Here is a 17549-nt window from a genome sequence, read left to right as displayed (position 1 = left end):
TAAGTCAGAAGAGTCTCCCACCAGGCCTCTAGTAGGATGGCAGTTTTCTATGAGATGCCACTTTCCCCAGGAAATGTTAAATTCCTTTAATAAACAAGACAAGGAAGAGATAGAGAAAAAGACTTTGGCATTGACAAAGTGGTTGAACAAACATGAGCAATTATTCAGTAGCAGCTGCAACAGTTTAGTCTAGCAAAGGGGATGGAAAGCTACTAAGCTATATTGAAGTCATGCCTGTAAAAGGAATATTTATATATACAGGATAATCTGTCTTTATTACTTGACATTCTTGGTTGGAATCACAGGGCAAAGATCACAGATCTAGCATAGTAGGAGGCAGCAGCGAACAGCTGATGAAATAACCCTGAGCAGATTCTCTAAGTCTGCAATTGTGTTTTCCACTGCCTTCATGCAATAAGGAAGTCTCAAATTTACCAGTTTTTAGAAGAGCTGCTTTCCTATTCGGATGGCAAAACACCTAACAATTTTTGCAGCAATTTGCACTAAATTTAGATAAATAGAAGACTGATTAAAAATTTTAAGAATGCAGTGCCACTTCATCTACAGAACAGCCTTCAAGATTACTTTAAAAAGAAGTCTGTTTCCCCCCCCCCAATTGCTATAGCAGAAGATACCCTTCTAGGAACAGCATGCTAGTCCAAGTTATCCCTCCTGTGAATTCATAAGAGCAATACAGACTATCACTATACAGCTTCTGAATCTAGGGTACACAAATCTAGTTACACAAATCATAAATTACAGTGTGGCAAACAAGTGAAGAGCTTACTCCCACAATGTTTAGACCTAGATAGCAGACATGCAGAAGAGGATGTTATTTTATCCTAAGCCTCTTGTTATCAAACTGCAATAGAAAGAATTAAAGTGATCCTACCTGTATCAAAATAGACTAAATAGAAAATAAAACAACTGCGTGCAGAACACTTGGGAGGGAAAAAAAGAGATTTTAAGTAGGTTTTGCAGCCTCTAGCCTCATTTCAGCCCTCACTTCTCCCAAGTATGTTGAATGCTAAAGCTCATCTCAGGAAGCAGAGATGCTGTACTTAGATGAGGTGCATTTGTATAACCTTTGCTTTTTATTTTTAGAATTTTCTAAATAAAATCTCCTGTTCCTTACTTACTGGTAAAGCAGGAAAAGCAGTTTCATCTCCTTCTTCAATTTCATAGAAAGTTATTGTTTCTTCTGATCCTTGAGGGTCCTCTCCATTTTCTGGTACAAACCCATACTGACATTCCTTATTCATGCACGGCATCTGACGGCGACTACGGCTGTATGAACTTTAAAAAGGAGAAAAGTGGTTAAGAACTGCAATAACCAGAGCTTCACTTTGGTTTTGCTGTTAGATTTTAACTCTCTCATCTTTGGAGAAGCACAGCGTCCCCATTATCACGCCATTAAGAGCCAACTCAACCCTCCCATCACCACCTCCAACTTTATGGCAATGCTTTGTAAAGAGGTTTGCAGTCACTTACCGGGACCTGTAGGAGAAATTGTCATAKCTCTGATAGCATCTCTTTCCTGGACTGGGGTAGAATGCTATTTGAGGGCCAACCATGTTGTGCCTGTTTATAAATCGGGCAGATCCCCTAAGTTTAAAGGGCAAAAGGTGCAATTACCAGGAAGTGCCTCTCAGGTGGAACTCACTTGTAAAAGCTATTAAACAGAACAAACTCTGTCCTAGCTATAGCCTATRGCAAGAACAAATAGAGAACATGTGATGATCTCCAAGAGCTTTTGAAGGCTTCCTACCTCGGCATTCCAAATCCACGGCCATGTCTCTGAGGAGGATTCTGAGGATGATAGGGCTCATAAGGTGCCACGTTTCCACCACTCTGCACACAGTGGATTGGAGAAGAGCGCCCTGAAGGAATACCATGCTGCAGCCGGGGTGGRAGAACTGGCTGACCTCTACTATAAGCCACAGTCATAAAAACTTCCTTTCCACGGACTTTCTTAAGCAATCTCTTCCGTGTTTTCATATCCATTTCTGCAGTTTCAATTGATGACAAAAAACATGGGCTATACAGATGTCAAATAACTTACTCCAGAGTTATATTCTAGCTTTTGAAAAGATTATTTGGACTTGGTAACACCTCCACTCCGAAAATGAGGTATGTCAACTTCGTACCATTATTCTGAAAGCTCAATTGGGCCTTCAGAAAATATGAAGGGATTATAGCGTGTCAGTTTGAGAATAATTCTCATGGTATAAAAGTCTCTTCATGAAAAACTTATTACGAGACTTATTTCCAAATCAAACAAATGGAGGCTGTATCTACTTGACTGTAGAAGTCTTTGCCCTTCCATGTATCCCTACTAAAACCAATTCACAAGCAGATACATGGACACAGACTTTTATATTGTTCTCAAAAGCTGTTTTTTTCCTTGGTAATTTTGAGCAATACTAACCCTACATATGTTCAATGGGCTTGTTATTTTTGCAAGGGTAAATTTATCCTTCTCTGTGAAGAATCCTGTTACACGAATCCCCTGCAATGGCAAGCTTTACATCAGTTTGAGTCAAGTCACTTCAAAATACCAGACTGCTCCTATTGAAACTGGTGGTCTTCCCCTCAGAAGAGCAAGGAGGGAAGGGAAAAAAAAAAAAAAAGTGTTGAAATCCAATACAAACCTATTCCTGAAAAGTATCCACCTGTTAACTTCTGATAGCTTCCTCCTTTACGGCTAGGAACCACATTCCAAGCAAGGACAGGTGCCACTTGTGTCACTGGTTTTAGGTTTGCCAGTGGAACCATATGCCTATGTGAAAAATACTGACATTAGCAGTGCCAGAAGAATACACCATGCCTAACCACACAACAGCAAGATGGATGGGAAAGAGGGAGTAAGGAAGCAGGGGAAAGTACAAGCTTGTCTGTTATTTCCACAAGCTCCCTACAGCTTTATCCAGTTTCTCCAATATCCAACACGTTATTGCTATTTTTACATCAAAAAAGGCAAGGCAGGATTTAATCTCAACACCACTCTGTTAGCCTGCTGGGCTGAATTTCTTCTCTACATTTGCTCTTCTCTACAAATGTAATGTTTCACAGGTACAACAGAACAGAGCATGTAGACACACCTAATTTTAGATTTGAAGGGAGAATACTTTAAACAACAAGATGGAGAAAATTATTAGATTTGTTGTCAGAAGATGTGATAAATATTCATATTTTGTGGTGTTACAATGTAAACTTTACAGTGAAGTAACAGACTAATTTGCTGTCCATGAAGTCAACCCAAACAGCAGAGATCATTTTTTTTAAAACAACATTTGAAAGAAGAGGCAGAACAGCAGAACTTTCCAATAAGCATCACCGTACTGATTTGGACCATTAGAAATCTAAGAAAATAGTTTTCCTGTAACAGTGATAGCCAGTAAGTAAACATATCTCCAGTAACCTTGCTTTTTATTTGAAAGCCTGGATTCTCCTTTCTTCTTAGACTCTAGTAATCCTACTTAAGACATCTGTCAGATCCAAGCACACAGACTCAACCAGAAAGACCTCAACATTTTAAGTTGTCACCAGACTGCTTACTTTTCYGCCAGTTCTTCAATGAACACAGTCACCATGTTGCCATCCTGTCCAACCTCCTGGATATGAGCATTGTAATACTTACCTCCGGGCTCCAGACGTACCTGAGAGAGAATGAGAAGCTCTAGAAAAGTCAAACAGTAACAGGACGATCAAAACACTTCTTACAAACCACTAATAGCAAAGACTGTTTTCTAGGGGGCCACAGATTACCGAGTTGGCTCAAGAGCCTCAACTATTTCTTCAATACAGGGGCAAGATAAAGGGCACTACACTAACCTGAAGAAGAAAGGAACAGAAAGGAAACATTGCAAAAGAACTTGTGAATGAAGACAAGTTAAGAAGACAAGTTCAAAAGTTTGACTTACTTTTATACCTTGTGCCTGGTAGATAACTACCAGGGAAAAGCATTATTTAAGAGTTTGAGCAGAACAGAAGATAAGCTTGGCAATTGGAGARAAAAGCTCTACTTGATTACAAATAAGTCACTAAATGAGCAAGCAGTATCACCTCATACAAAGCGATAAAGGAAAAATCCTTGCTTCCTACAACATGGTAATACAAAAAAAGCTGAACTTCCTTTCAGCATCTCTTGCCCTTGTCTTGTACCCCCCCTTCCTCTTTCTCTGCCCCCCACCCTTTCCTCCTTCATTTATAGAGCAGAGGGAAGAATGCCCAGACTTGCAGGTGACCCCCAGTGGCAGCTTTAACACATAACCGCCTCAAACATGCACTGTTTCTTGAGCTCTCAGTCCAGCAGAATACAAATCACTAGTGCCCAATGAACTTCAAAGCAGCCTTTTAATCACACTAGCCTATCCTTAAGCTTAGATTTTAAAACAAAATGTAGCTAAAATGACAGATTAATAGGTACAAGGATGGGAACGAGAAAAGCTTTGGAAAATTCTATTAAGTTAAATGATTCTATGACTTACCACACTCCATTTAAAGCAATAACTTACCACCTCCAAATCTGCTTCAAGTACTAACCTGACACTTGTCTCCTAAATAGTACTGTCGCCCAGCAAACACCATGTAGTCTGTTTTTTGAAGCTCTACAAAAAACAGAAAGGAAAAAGTCTTAAATTTTTTTTTCTTCATAAATACAAGTATTTCAAGACTTCAACACCCAACCACCAGCCATAAGTGAAATGAATTAATTATTTCCCTATGCATAGCTGAACATTCCCCATGGTGATAATGAACTGAAGCTGTTCTTCTAACATAAACCATAAGCACACTAAGTTACAGACGATTAATAATATTTCAATATTACATCAAGTAACATTATTACTTCAATATTACAGTGTCCTTTCAGATGGCACAGAATTAATCCTGCACAATATTAAGGAAGCTGGTTATTCTTTGCATAACTAGAGCCCTGTTGGCATTTGGTAAAAAATGAGATGCTGCCCATGGGAAAAAAACCACCACCACATCCCTTAACATCTCCCTTGCTGCCAGTTTTCAACAGGCTTTTCTTCATTCCTTGCCCAGAACCTCTGCACATCAGTACTTTACAAAGATAATTAGTTACTATACTCTGTTCCAAGAACTTCAATGGCTCTCATTATTACACATGCACTTGTGCAGTTGTAAAATGCTTGRCTTTATCAGTACATGGAGGAACTGGGGTGTTTAGGGGATGTCTGATCTCCTCAAACTCATCTTTCTTGGTAAGATCTTTACATCTTATAGAGTTGACGGGGGGAAAAAAAAAGAGACAACTCATCTCACTTGGCACATCTCAACTCTGAGCTTGACACCTTCCTTAGAATACACACTAAAGCTGAAAGCTTGTATAAAAAGCAGGAGTCCTCGCACAGATGCATGCCCAAATATGATAAAAAAATCAAGTTCAATGATTCCTTATATGAAAGTAATATAAAGCAAAATTCTGTTTTGTACTGTACTTCAAATCCTGATTCTGTCTACACCACACTCAGTAAGTGTCAGAGGCCAGATTTTTAGCAACCTGATTATAACTTTATGAAAACAGTGTATTTAGTAGTTCGAAATCAAGCCCCAAAAAACTAGTGGCCGCTGGATATACAGCTGACAACTACCCATTCAAATAGTAACTGTCTTTCATGTTTCAGTTAAGCTGAGGTATGTCATAGACCTTATGAGGTCTTTATGCATCTATGGCTGCATAAGATTAACCCTGATTGCAATTTAAAATATAAAAACTTTCTACTAAAAGGTACCTTTTCTGCTGTCCAGCCAAACATCAAATTCTACATTGCGATAGATCTCTGGATCCAGAGCCTTTAGCACTTTATATGGAAAAGGCATCTTYGAAGGATTTTCTGGAGGCTAAAAATAGTGTTGAAACAACTAAAATTAACAAGTGTAAAATGCTCAGAAGCCCCTATCATACCAGCACCTGCAGATCATTTTAACATGTGCACACACCATGTTCCCAACTTGTTTCACTTCTGTTTGCTTTGATAATAAAGCTCAAAAATATGAACATGCACACAGATTCTTCAGCTCATAAACTGAAGAAACAAACTGTGAAAGGTTAAAATTAGCTCAAGAGTAGCACTTAGCATGTTCTTTACTCAAGAGTATCAAAAGGAAGCTAGTTAAGACCAACAAAGCCATGATACTTCCCAATTAGCATGAATTTCAGCTATTCAATATGTCTGAAAACATTTTTTCTGAAGAGTTTTTGAAGCCATCCAGTACATTAACTTATACAGTGTTCAAACTGAAAGTGAACTGAGTCAGGCCATAAAGAACAGACCAGGAAATGCTTGCTAGGTTCTACCCTACCCCCATCAGTAACCTTCATAGTGGAAATGGGGATTTATCCTCAATCAGTGTAACATTTTATGATGGGGGTGGATTTTTCCTTAGCTGGCAAACCTTTGTTTCCTCAGTGCCTTGCTTAAATTTCTCCTCAGGTAGGTTGTCACTATCATTGCCTTCCCAGTCTTCCATTCTATAAAATTCAAAATAAGATTACAAGAGATACAAGACAATTTCTAACCAGGATCAAAATCAAGCAAGTGTTCACACAGCCTAATAAAAGCACCATGGTGCCATCAAGTGGTGCATTTTGCTTTTACAACTAGTCTTTACTGCAACACAGTGCAAGCCAGCGAGTCTTCTAGTTTCAAGAAAACAACAAAAACTTTACCTGTTCCATCACTCAGCCTGCTAACAACAGCCACCGTGTTGTATAAGAATCAGTCAACAAAATTCTCCTGACAGTGATCGCACAGCAAGAGCRCCACAAGGTACTGTGCTACAAGCCTAGCAGTTCCCTGTTAAGTCAACATGATCTACAGGTGCTCAGTAACAGGTACAGCCACCCCTTGAACCCTGGGGTGATCAACACAGGGATACAAGGCTTTCCACAAGTACATTCTGCCCACTCACTTGCAAGACCCCTGTGATTTAACAGACAGTAGCTACACAGTAGCTTTATGAATAATGCCATCATTTAATTGCCTATTTGGAGAAAAGTTCTGTTAAAAAAAATGGACAAACAACAAAAGAAACAGAGCTCACTTTCCAAGAGCACTTAATGCCTCTACAGGGCTTAGAAGAGTTAACAGTTTCTCACTAATGGGGTATTGCAATGACATAAGGAAGGAGTTTGGTTATAAGCAAGCTGTCATTTTACTGAGCCACCCACAAGTGCAGCATAGCCAGCAGCAGAGGATGCTCAGTTGCATGACACTTCCCAGCTAAAGGAAAAGCTCTCTGTCTCTTTCTTTTGCTTCCCCTTCACCATGTTAGCTCCCCAAATACTACCTCTTTTCGGGTGAGACTTTTGATACTTTTTCAGGAAGACAATCGAAGTTTGCATCCTCGCTTCCTATACAGCCATTGTTTCTGTTCTTCTTAGACCCATTTCGAAACATTTCAACTGCAGACCTTAATTCTTCCTCATCCATGGCAAATACATCTTTGTACAGGATCTCATACAATACAGCTGGACAAAAATCAACATAGAGCTCAAACAAATTAACACAATACCCCATGCACAAGAACAGCTGCAATTTTGAAAGTAAATGTATTTTCAGGTATTGCATACTGTCAAAAGGCACTAGTTATGTCAAATTCAATTAATGAGAGAAACATAGATCCCTTTTGACTTGCGTTATTCTATCAGGGGCATCTAGCCCAATACCCCACTCCAAAGACAGTATACGGATTATACATACATAAAGCTATATTATAAATGAGCTTGACTCTCCCTCCCACTACCCATCCCCCCAAAAACAAAACTCTACTTAGCAATGTACGAAAAGACATAGTTCTCTTCCACAGAAAAAAAATAAGTTTCAAGTTTACCCTGGCAAATAGCAGCATTTGCCTGGAATTGTTTTGTATACACGGAGTCATAATGGCCATTGCCAGAACAACACAGTAAAATCTGGAAAGATAAAAAAAACCTTTAGGATGGAATGACATACAAGTCTAGCACGCTCTATTTGACAGTCATCCTAACTCAAAACTAAGTTTTTCATTCTACAGCCAAAACTAAATTCAAGTAAACAAATATTGTCATTTTAAATATGAAAATCCTGTAGAACCATCTAAAAATTGAATTCTAGTTAAAGTTCATAAATAATTGTTTTGTATACAAACAAAAAACTGTTGACTTGTATGCCATGCTGTATTAAAGACAAAACAATTGTTTCCAGCTTAACAGGGAAGTCAACATTTGTTCAAGAGAGAAAATAAACACAAACTATTACAGGCCAAATCCCTGCCCAGACATCAAGAGCAATTTCCTATCCACAGGGCTAAGGATAACATCTTTAGGTGGACTCTGGTTTCAATAAAGCCTTGCTCATATGATGCTACTCAGTCCATAAAGGCTGCTTTTTGAGACAATGCATGCTTTTTGTTGCACTATATATATATGTACACACACAAATTAAGACCCTGGTTGTCACATAAGCACTGCCAGCTCCAACTGGCAGGAGCCCTTTGTGAGCCTCTATCTGCCAGCATGGTGCCCATAAGGATTCCTCATGGGAAGCTGCAGGTGGGATGCCATGGCTCTTGTTTGGGATGCGCTTTGTCCCCTGCTGCCACCACCACCTCTCAGCAAGGCTGGCAGCCTCAGGAAAAGCTGCTGCTGTGCGTGTAGTCTGATGGCACACAGCTGCCCACACCTCCCAGAGCTCTGGTGGTAAAAACCTTTCGGACAAAAGCATTTAGGCCATGCTGCAGTCTCCTAAAGTATGTTCCTCTTGGATTAAACTACATTGGAAAAGAAAGGGGCAGTGGAGAGTAAGTGCAGGCAGGCAAGCAAGCCAAGGCAGCAGCACTAACCCATGACAGAACAGCTGCTGCAGCACAGATTTCAGAGCAGACTAGCCACTTCAGCAAGCACAATAGCCCATCCTCAAATGCATATTACAGTAACAGCCCTAGCTCTCATCTGAGCTACCACGTAGCTGTGTGCACATGTTTACAGTGCCACAAAGGGGAAAAGGGGGCGGGTAGGGGAGTGAGAGGGGGAGAGGGCTCAGATTGAAGTTATACAGATTATTTCTCTTTTAAGATCATTTTTCCTCAGCAAGAGTTTCCTCATGAAGATAAGCTGCTCTAATAACTCCAATTCTCAACTGAGACCAATTTGTACCTCTCAGGAATGCATCAGTTTTGTTAGATTAATGTGTTTCCATTGATTTCCTCTATTCAGAGGGAAGAAACACACCTGTCATCTGACTTCTCAAAGAGAAACCTTTGGGRCAATGGAGAACACTTTCTCTGTACCAATGTGATAAATCTATCTTGTTTTGCTTTTCAGTAACTCAGTCCAGATGTTTTATTCTACCTAGTCAGATCAGTTAAAYTGACAACAGGAAATGTTTTTAGTCAGCAGAATTTCAGAAACATAAAAGCTGATCAAGTTGGGAGATTCTGAAACTAAAAGCTCCCTCTTTCTGCCAAAATTAAACTTATTTCCAATAACAAATTGAAACAACAAACAAAAATTGGCAGAGGAATAGCATACATCCCCCAGATGGAAAGAGGCCTTACTGTAAGTTGATCAACTGTCGTGCAAACAGCTGCTTATCCATGAGATGAAACCAGCTCTGAGTTTTGTTCAGGTACACAAAGATGCAGACTCTTTGCTGGAGTTACCAGAGCACAAGTCGAACAGCAGGACTGAACACCTGAGCAGGGCAGGGGTAGGAAGTTGCCTCACTTCTCCTCACCTTGTCTTCAAAGCCATTGTCGGTAGCATAAGTGGGTGGCTTTCCAGGGTACCGGTACAGAATAAAGTCTCGACTAGGTAAGCAGAGGAAAAACAAAACTTGAAAGACCACACTTTCAGTAAACCATAGCMTGATAAAGTTGGAAAGGAGATGTTTGGAGAATCTGCTGTCAGGTTGCAGAAAGCATAATACTTTCTCTGATAAATTAATGCTGTCATAAAGCAATAGCTAGATGAGCAAACTACACCCATCTTGGGGAACTAAGAAGCCAGTTGCACCTAATCACAAGTAACAAAAGCATGCATTAGTTCMGATCTTTATGATAAAGTGCTCAGCCAGGGGGATGGCAAAGCTTAGGAGATATTCTGTGAAAGGATTAACACCTTAGTAAAGGAGACTATCAACTCTTGTGAAAGTCCATTTAGTACTGCAACAGATCCAGTTTGCAAAGGCAGGCTGCTGCTTCCTGCCACKGAAGGGTCAGACTTTGTTCATTAATAAGCACTTTTAGCAAGACAGCCCACATCTGCAGCAAGCTTATGTTACATTTCAAATAAGTTTCAGGTTTTATATGCCAAGTAGTCCTCACTATTAGAGCTTTCAAGAACACATATGCGAGAATTTTAGCCATTCTTAAAACTACTACACAGTGTTTCCACTATACACAGCTTCTAGTTGTGTCACATGTTCCCTCTCCTACTACTGGAAAGAAATATTTGACTCCAGAGTTGAACACCAGGGAGAAGACACCACATAAACATCACTGGAACTGACCCTCCCCATAATCCACACAACTGCTGGCACAACAGGGGCTTGGCATGGGGACAACCACTTAAATGCTAAACTAACTTGGTCATGGTGGCATTTTTACCATGTTTAACAACATGAGTACAGCAAACTAGGAAAGGTCTGGCAAAGAAAGCCAGAATATAAATGCTTTGCAAGCCAAAACACAGTGAAATTTATGAAGGAAAGTGACACTTACTTGTAGATTACTGACAGGGCACTTATTTCCAGCTGACCAGCACTTTCCTATGAGAGATTAGGAAATTACACAACATAGTAGAACCCTCTTCAATATTGGGAGCTGTATACCAGCTCTCTGCAGTATTAGGATAGGTAACCAAACCTATGAGTTTGTTAAAAAGAAAATGACTAACACCTCAATAGCAACACAAAAATTTCCACAAATAACTACAGCAGGGGATGGCCACAGTCACCACACAGATGGCAAAAGATGCAGCTACTTCTCGTAGCTAAAAGAGGCACTCATGCCTTTTTTTTTTTTTAAATTATTTTAAACAAACACAGTACATTTGCTTCAGACTTTGTTGCAGTCACTGGATTTCCTCTTTAAAGTTTCAAAATACAGCATTCAAATAACCCAGAGAAGAGGAAAAGGAAAAGGGTTACAAAGCCCAATTAATATTTGCTGTGAAGTACAGTTCACACATTTTTCCTTTATCTTCTTGGAGAGAAGCTGAAACTATAAATAAGGGACTTGAGAGTGACTTTGGCTTTACTGTCTAGTCTGTATACATAGCTTCTTTGCACATGAACTCCCACTGGTGTTGGTATAGTTTAAATACTACTTATTATTATTTGTGTTTTCATGCAATGCAAACTCCATGAGCGGGAGCTAAGTAACAATAAACCATTTTAAGTCAACACCCATTTACTTTCCTGATTTTTTTTTTCTCCTCAACTTTTAATGCCTCCACAAGTATCAGGCCAGCCTTACCTTGGGATCTCCCAGGCGCTCCAGGTACTTCTCAAACGAACCTTCCACATACTTCAAAAAAAGAAGAGGAAGGAGGAAAAAAAAAAAAGGCCACACAGAAAACATAGCCAGATGACAGTCACAACTACACTATGTCAGTTAACATTACTAGCTGTTAAACAGGACACCGTGGCAAGCTGGGCAGGAAAGACAGCAAGAGGCTTGAGGGTCCTTGGTCAGGTCCTACTCAAACAAGTGGGAAACTGCTTCAGCTGCTCCCAGCCTTAAGGCAGAGGAATGATTGGGAGATGAGGAGAACTACAGTTAGTCTACAATAAATAAATAAGAAAATTCACCCACCTCCCCCATCCTAAAGTACACAACACCCTTGACTAACACACAAGTTAATACCACCCATCCCAGCTGTCCTTTGTTAAGCCCCAACAACCCCTCACAGGATTGAGGGGGTGGTTTGGTCTAAGCAACAGSTTCAGATACAGCCAGATGGCTCTGATTACCCCGGGATGGCTATMGGTGGGCAAAAGGTGACAGATAAGCAGCAGCAAAAAAAGTTTATATATGTATATATATGTATACACATACACACAAGTCCTCAGTGCGCAATCTTWGAAGGATTAAGAAAGGATCCAATCACATGACGCAGTCATTGTCGGCAGGAACTAACCCTAACGACCCAAACTCCTTCAGTTTTACCATCTAAAAGGAGCTCTTCGCAGCACTTCCCACCCTTGGCGGCCCGTGCCCGCGCACTCACCGACTCGAAGTTGCGCTGGTGCTGCCTCATGAAGGTGACGCAAGCCTTCCTCACCGCGGGGTGGTGGATCTGGCACGAAAACAGCTGAGAAAAAGGGGGGGAAAACGTTTTTAAATTTTTTGGGGGTGTTTGGGGGGATGAAGGCGGGGGCAGCCCGGCGCCCACCTGCTCCGAGATGGCGCGGAAGAGGCACGAGGCGTCCTTGGCCGTGAGCTTGCGGTAGAGCCCCAGGCTRCCCAGGTACTCGTCCATGGTGACCTCGCTGAGGGACTTCTGCCCGAAGTACTTCTTCCAGCCCTTGTGCATGGTGCCCGCGGGGAGGAGGTGGGAGCGGAGGCCGGCGCTGGGCGCGTGGCGGCGGCGCGCGCGGCCGCCGCTAATGAGGGGCCGCTAATGAGGGGCCGCTGATGCGCGCGCCGCCCCCGCGCATCCCGCCGGAGCGCGGCACGCGGCGCGGCTGTCCGCGGGCCGCGCAATTAGCAGCGCGGGGCGGCTCGGCTCGGCTCGGCTCGGCTCAGCTCGGCCCGGCCCTCCTCGGCCCCGAGGGGCTCATCGCGCGCGAGGCGCTCGGCAGCCCCCGTTGCGCTTCACAACAGCGCGGCCCGGAGCGCTTCTCGAACGCCGCGCTTAAATGGGCGCCCCGAGGCGTTGTGCTTCACACACCGTGCAGGTCACTTGAGGGACCATTTGGCTGCAGGTTTTCAGTAAATCCTGGCTTTTCTCACCCAAACTCACCACATTCCCCTTTTCTTTTAAAGAGGTTTAAATCTCTCATGCTTCTTATTCCCTGTGCTTGCCTCACCATGTGCCATGAGCATTGACTGTGTGTCCTGTCTGTTAAGAAGTCATTCCCAGCGTGGCCTCTTTGCCAGGATTATAAAGTCTGGGAGGATTTTCTGAGGTAAACTCCTGGTATTTGTGCTGGGTTATTCTATGTGTTTTCCTGCCTGTGACACAGGATGAGGTTTTGTTTTGTTTTCAGAGAGCGCTAGAGAAGCAAGTAAGCTCAGTGTGATCAATATAAAGGAATGCGGAGTGGTTTGCAGGATGAGAGCCTTCATTCCTCCAAGCTTAGGAAATGCTTTTAATTGCCCGTGCTGCCATGAAGGTGAATGTTAGATAGGTCAGAAAAGTCTGTTTTCTTGATTACATACAGTTCATATGGTTGTAATGTATGTTAGTCAATGCTTTAGTCACTATTTTAGTCATTTTTATAGCAATATCCTTTCTCTTCACAGTCTGGTAGGATCACCTGCAGGTCTGCACTTCCAGCTGTATCAGAGACAAAGTCAAATGCAATTCATTTGTAATTTGAGATGTGTATTCTAAGGAAGGTAGGTCAGGACTAGAGGTGCAAAAGTGGTTGAAGGCACTAACTGGAAGCAATCACTGTGGGCCGGCAGGTGTCTGCAGCCATCTAACATTCAGGAGCAGGTTTTCCTTGGACACTAACTACAAACATAGCAGTGTTGAAAGAGCTTTGACATTTGTATTTTCTAAAATGTGATCAAACCATATATATAAACCCAAGAAAAAAAAATGTTTATCTCCTTTCAGTGAGTTTATTTAGAAAAATACATTATCATCTGCCTTGTTTTAAGTAAAATAGTTTGTGAACAGAAAAAAAAAAAAAGATTAGAAATACAAATTCTGTTGCAGATATTATACATTAAAAATATCATGATTCTGAAAAAAATCTCTTTGCAACCCTTTAATCCTGCAAGATAAACTTTTCATTGATTGCTTTCACATATTTTCTGCAGTCACTGTAACCCAGCTAAGTTGGGGAAAAAAAGTCACAGCCTGACAACTTACGAATTTTTATCAGTGGCACTTTTTATGTGCTTGTGCTGACTCTTGTCATTACTGAAGTAAGCAAAAACCACTTCTTACCACTGCTGCRGTGCTACCAGTCACCCACATGAAGATTTTACCAAATAGAAAGGGGGGGAAAAAAGAAAAAAAAAAAAAGGATACCTCTTAAAATGGAATTTTTATATTGTGCATTTTCCTTTGAATCCTGAACAAAATGATTCTCCCTTTTGCAATTTTGTTGCAAAGGATGATTTCCTTCTTTAAAATGAGTCTTTTGATCTTGATACAGCCTACATATTTATTAATTACATTATAAATATGAATGGAGTTGAGTGCTAGGTCTGCTGCCCAGCTATCAACATTTACCTTTGCAGGGCTCCAGCTGAATGTAACATTACTTCACATATTTCATTGATGAAATCTCCTTAGGTTATATATTTCTATTCTCACTGCTGCTGCAATGTCTCTTGCTGGCTTGATCAGCAGCTCCTCTGGAATGGATGCACTTTGTTAGCAAACCAACATTATCAGACCAGGAGTCCCATTTTGCTTCCTCCCCTCCCTCATTTCACATTGGTGGCCCTTATGATCTTTCAGTAAGGCTGAAACKAAAACCAAGTTGGAGTCCATACTCTGCCTGTGACACTGTGGCCTTTTAAGAACAAAACCAGATGATTTTAAGCTGGAAATTAAACTGAAATTAAATGGAAACGTTTTAGTGTCAGTTCCTGCTAACAGACATTTCCTTCAAGTCGGTATGTACAGCCTTTGTCCCAGTTGGTTGGATTCTTTCATTACAGAAAGTCTCACTAGAGCGGGAAAATAAAAACTTTATTCTTTATTTTGATATTTTTATTTTCTTGATTATTTATTTGAAGCCAACTGCTTTATCCAAAAACAAAGCAAATTTTTCTGGCTGTCCAGGAGGAAAGGGTTTCAAAGTTGACAAGTCCATTGACTGCAGTGTCTCCACAAGAGTGCTGTAGGAACAAATCAAATATAAAAAGAAGCTCATCCCAGTGTTTTTTTTTTTTTCTTCACACAACTTACTTTCTATTCATATGCATACATAATCTTTTAGCCTTGAAATAAAAATATGGACATATATTGAAATGAAGAAAAAAACTCAAAGAGTGCGCCCAGCCATCACAGGCAGCAATGTTGAGGAAGGAACAGGCTTCAAAGCACATCACAGCTTTCATAAGTAGCCTCAGCTCTATTTTTTAATCTTCTGTGATTACAAGCAATATTAGCAAACTGAATAAAGCTTGAGGATCACGACCATAAACAGTGTTACAAAATTAATCCTATTTCAACACATGGCAAAGGTATTGACTTAACGTGTAGCCAGAAATCAATTCTTTAGCTTGCAATTTTCAGAGTGCAAGTAAGGCTCACAAGGTAAATAATTGTTCAGCAAAGAAATAAAAATTCCTTCCTACCTCTGAAGTTGGTAGAAGAATTCAAAAAATAAGTTTAAGAAACTTGCCTAATGTAAAGTAATAGAAGGCCTAGTCTTTTCAGAAGGCTCTTCTGAAACAAGCAGAACTGTTTGCAGGGCAAAGGAATAAGATGCAAACTAAATAATGTGAATTGCATTTCCCCTACCTTCAATTTAAAGATCATCTATTATTTATAGAGTGCCATAAATCACATTCATGAAAAGAAATGGGAAGCTATAGTTAAAAGAACATCAAATGAAACTAACAGAGCCCAGGATCAACAGACAAGAAGGCGCTTTTTTTTTAGTTTAAGAGACAGGCTGTAGATCTGTGAAACTCATTGTCAAAGGATACTGCGGATGCAGAGTTTGTTTAAGAGAGTAGCTTCAATAATGAAGAATAACGATTGAAAGTTTCTAACCAACCAACGAAATATCTGATTTAGTAAAACCCTGAGGTATTAGAATACTAGAGAAAAAGTCATAGAAGAGTCCCACTTGCCCTGCTCTTATTTCTATTAGGTACCTGTTTATGACCACCACATATAGATTATTGAGCTATAAGGCCTCCTGATCTTAATCAGTAAGGCCATTCTCACATTTTGTCCTAAATATTGAGGTACTTCAATTTTTTTATTATGACGGTGTATCTATACAGTCATCTTTAGTGACCGTCACAAAGAAAGTCCACATAGGACTCTATTTCTTTTTTTTTGTTTGTTTTTCTCATTTTACTAAGTCTACAGGGAGCAATTTACTTCTGCTTTACTGCTTTGGTAAGTTAATTGTGGTATTTGGTCAGYATGATTTTGTCACAGAGAAGGATATGAATTTACTTGGTACATGCTTAATACTGTAATGACCAAGCTATGGTACCGGACACCACAGGACAGTCACGATAGTCACAGCCACTCCATACCTGCAATTACAATAGAGGACATGTCCATCTCTGTGGAGTTGCTTTGCCAGTTCAAGCTGATGGTTGTTCATCAGTTTTTCGTTTATTACCACTATTAGTGGTTTTCCTTCTTCCAGTGTCTCCAAACAGCTGCCTGCACCTACAGGAGAAACAGAAAGCATGACCACTGTTTGCAAAGATAGAAGAAACTTTGTCCGACTGTCTCTTGGGAAGCTCCTGAACATTTAGTCCATTTATCTCTTGTTGTGATCCTAAATGTTTAATGCTAGCACAGTGCCTTATAAGAACAGGTGCTTCCCACTCCCCTRACTTTCACGTCTACCCACTCAGCGAAGGCTCTGAGGGCGCTCGGTGGCCGCTGCGCTCTACCTGCGTGGCTGATGACCAGGTCTGCTCGCTGCAGCTCCTCGGCCAGCGAGTCCTTGAAGCGGAAGGTCTCCAGCACAAAGTCAGGACTGCTGAGCGAGGCCGGCTCCTGTGCTCCCCGGCCAGTCTGCAGCACCAGCCTGCGGTACCCGCGGCTCCGCAGCACCTGYGGCAGGATGGAGAGCGGGCAAGGGCCATGACTGAGGGGAGCCCTGTGGGAAACTGCCTGTGGCTGGGCACACGGCCAGGCCTGCCTCTGCTCCCTGCCTTGTGCCTTGCAGCACACTCTCCCCCAAATCCCAGCGTGCTTCCAAAAGCACCCCTGAAATCCCACCCAACGAAATTCCCCCCTTGCATATCGCAGTACCCAAATCCCCCTGCCTATGAGCCCCACACACCTCACAGATGCCYCATATTCCACTTCATATCTCACAGGACTCCCAAAACTCACCCGTCACAGTGCACAGCACAACAAACACAGCCTGAGATCTCACCGCCCTCCCAAATCCTCCCTGCCTTGTGCCTCGTAGTCCCAAATCCCACCACATACCTCGCAGCCCCCTAAGCCCCGACCCTTGCTAACAGACCCCCTGCCTCACAGCCCTSCCAAATCCTCCCGCCTTGCACCTCACAGCCCCAAGTCCCGCCTCACTCCTAATAACCCCCCCTCAAAATGCAGCCTCGCACCTCACCCCCTTCCCCATCACACCACAACCCCCCCGCCCGCCATGTCGCTACTCTGGGGTGGGGGGGGGGCAGCCCCGCAG

At 41.7% G+C, this 17549-nt stretch overlaps 1 protein-coding gene across 1 annotated transcript in view; it reads right to left on the bottom strand.

Moving 5' to 3' along the window:
• The window catches only part of ALG13 (ALG13, UDP-N-acetylglucosaminyltransferase subunit), a 28147-nt gene extending 11205 nt beyond the window's left edge, over positions 1-16942 (bottom strand). Inside the window, exons 1-18 of the mRNA XM_026044535.1 lie at positions 16786-16942; positions 16417-16555; positions 14926-15036; positions 12407-12617; positions 12242-12325; positions 11488-11538; positions 10732-10778; positions 9747-9819; positions 7864-7945; positions 7321-7501; positions 6427-6502; positions 5763-5871; positions 4546-4610; positions 3559-3659; positions 2652-2779; positions 1769-2006; positions 1492-1605; positions 1140-1296 (exon numbers count right to left, since the gene is read on the bottom strand). Of these exons, the coding sequence (XP_025900320.1) occupies positions 1140-1296; positions 1492-1605; positions 1769-2006; positions 2652-2779; positions 3559-3659; positions 4546-4610; positions 5763-5871; positions 6427-6502; positions 7321-7501; positions 7864-7945; positions 9747-9819; positions 10732-10778; positions 11488-11538; positions 12242-12325; positions 12407-12617; positions 14926-15036; positions 16417-16487 (1899 nt within the window). The 5' untranslated portion in view covers positions 16488-16555; positions 16786-16942. The remainder of the gene's footprint in view (positions 1-1139; positions 1297-1491; positions 1606-1768; positions 2007-2651; positions 2780-3558; positions 3660-4545; positions 4611-5762; positions 5872-6426; positions 6503-7320; positions 7502-7863; positions 7946-9746; positions 9820-10731; positions 10779-11487; positions 11539-12241; positions 12326-12406; positions 12618-14925; positions 15037-16416; positions 16556-16785) is intronic.
• Between the last annotated feature and the right edge of the window lie 607 nt (positions 16943-17549).

Source organism: Nothoprocta perdicaria, unplaced genomic scaffold (genome assembly GCF_003342845.1).
Source record: "Nothoprocta perdicaria isolate Ctin4 unplaced genomic scaffold, notPer1 scaffold_370, whole genome shotgun sequence".
Lineage (NCBI taxonomy): Eukaryota > Metazoa > Chordata > Aves > Tinamiformes > Tinamidae > Nothoprocta > Nothoprocta perdicaria.
Note: the sequence above shows the minus strand (reverse complement) of the source record. Positions and strands in the feature narration are given on the sequence as shown.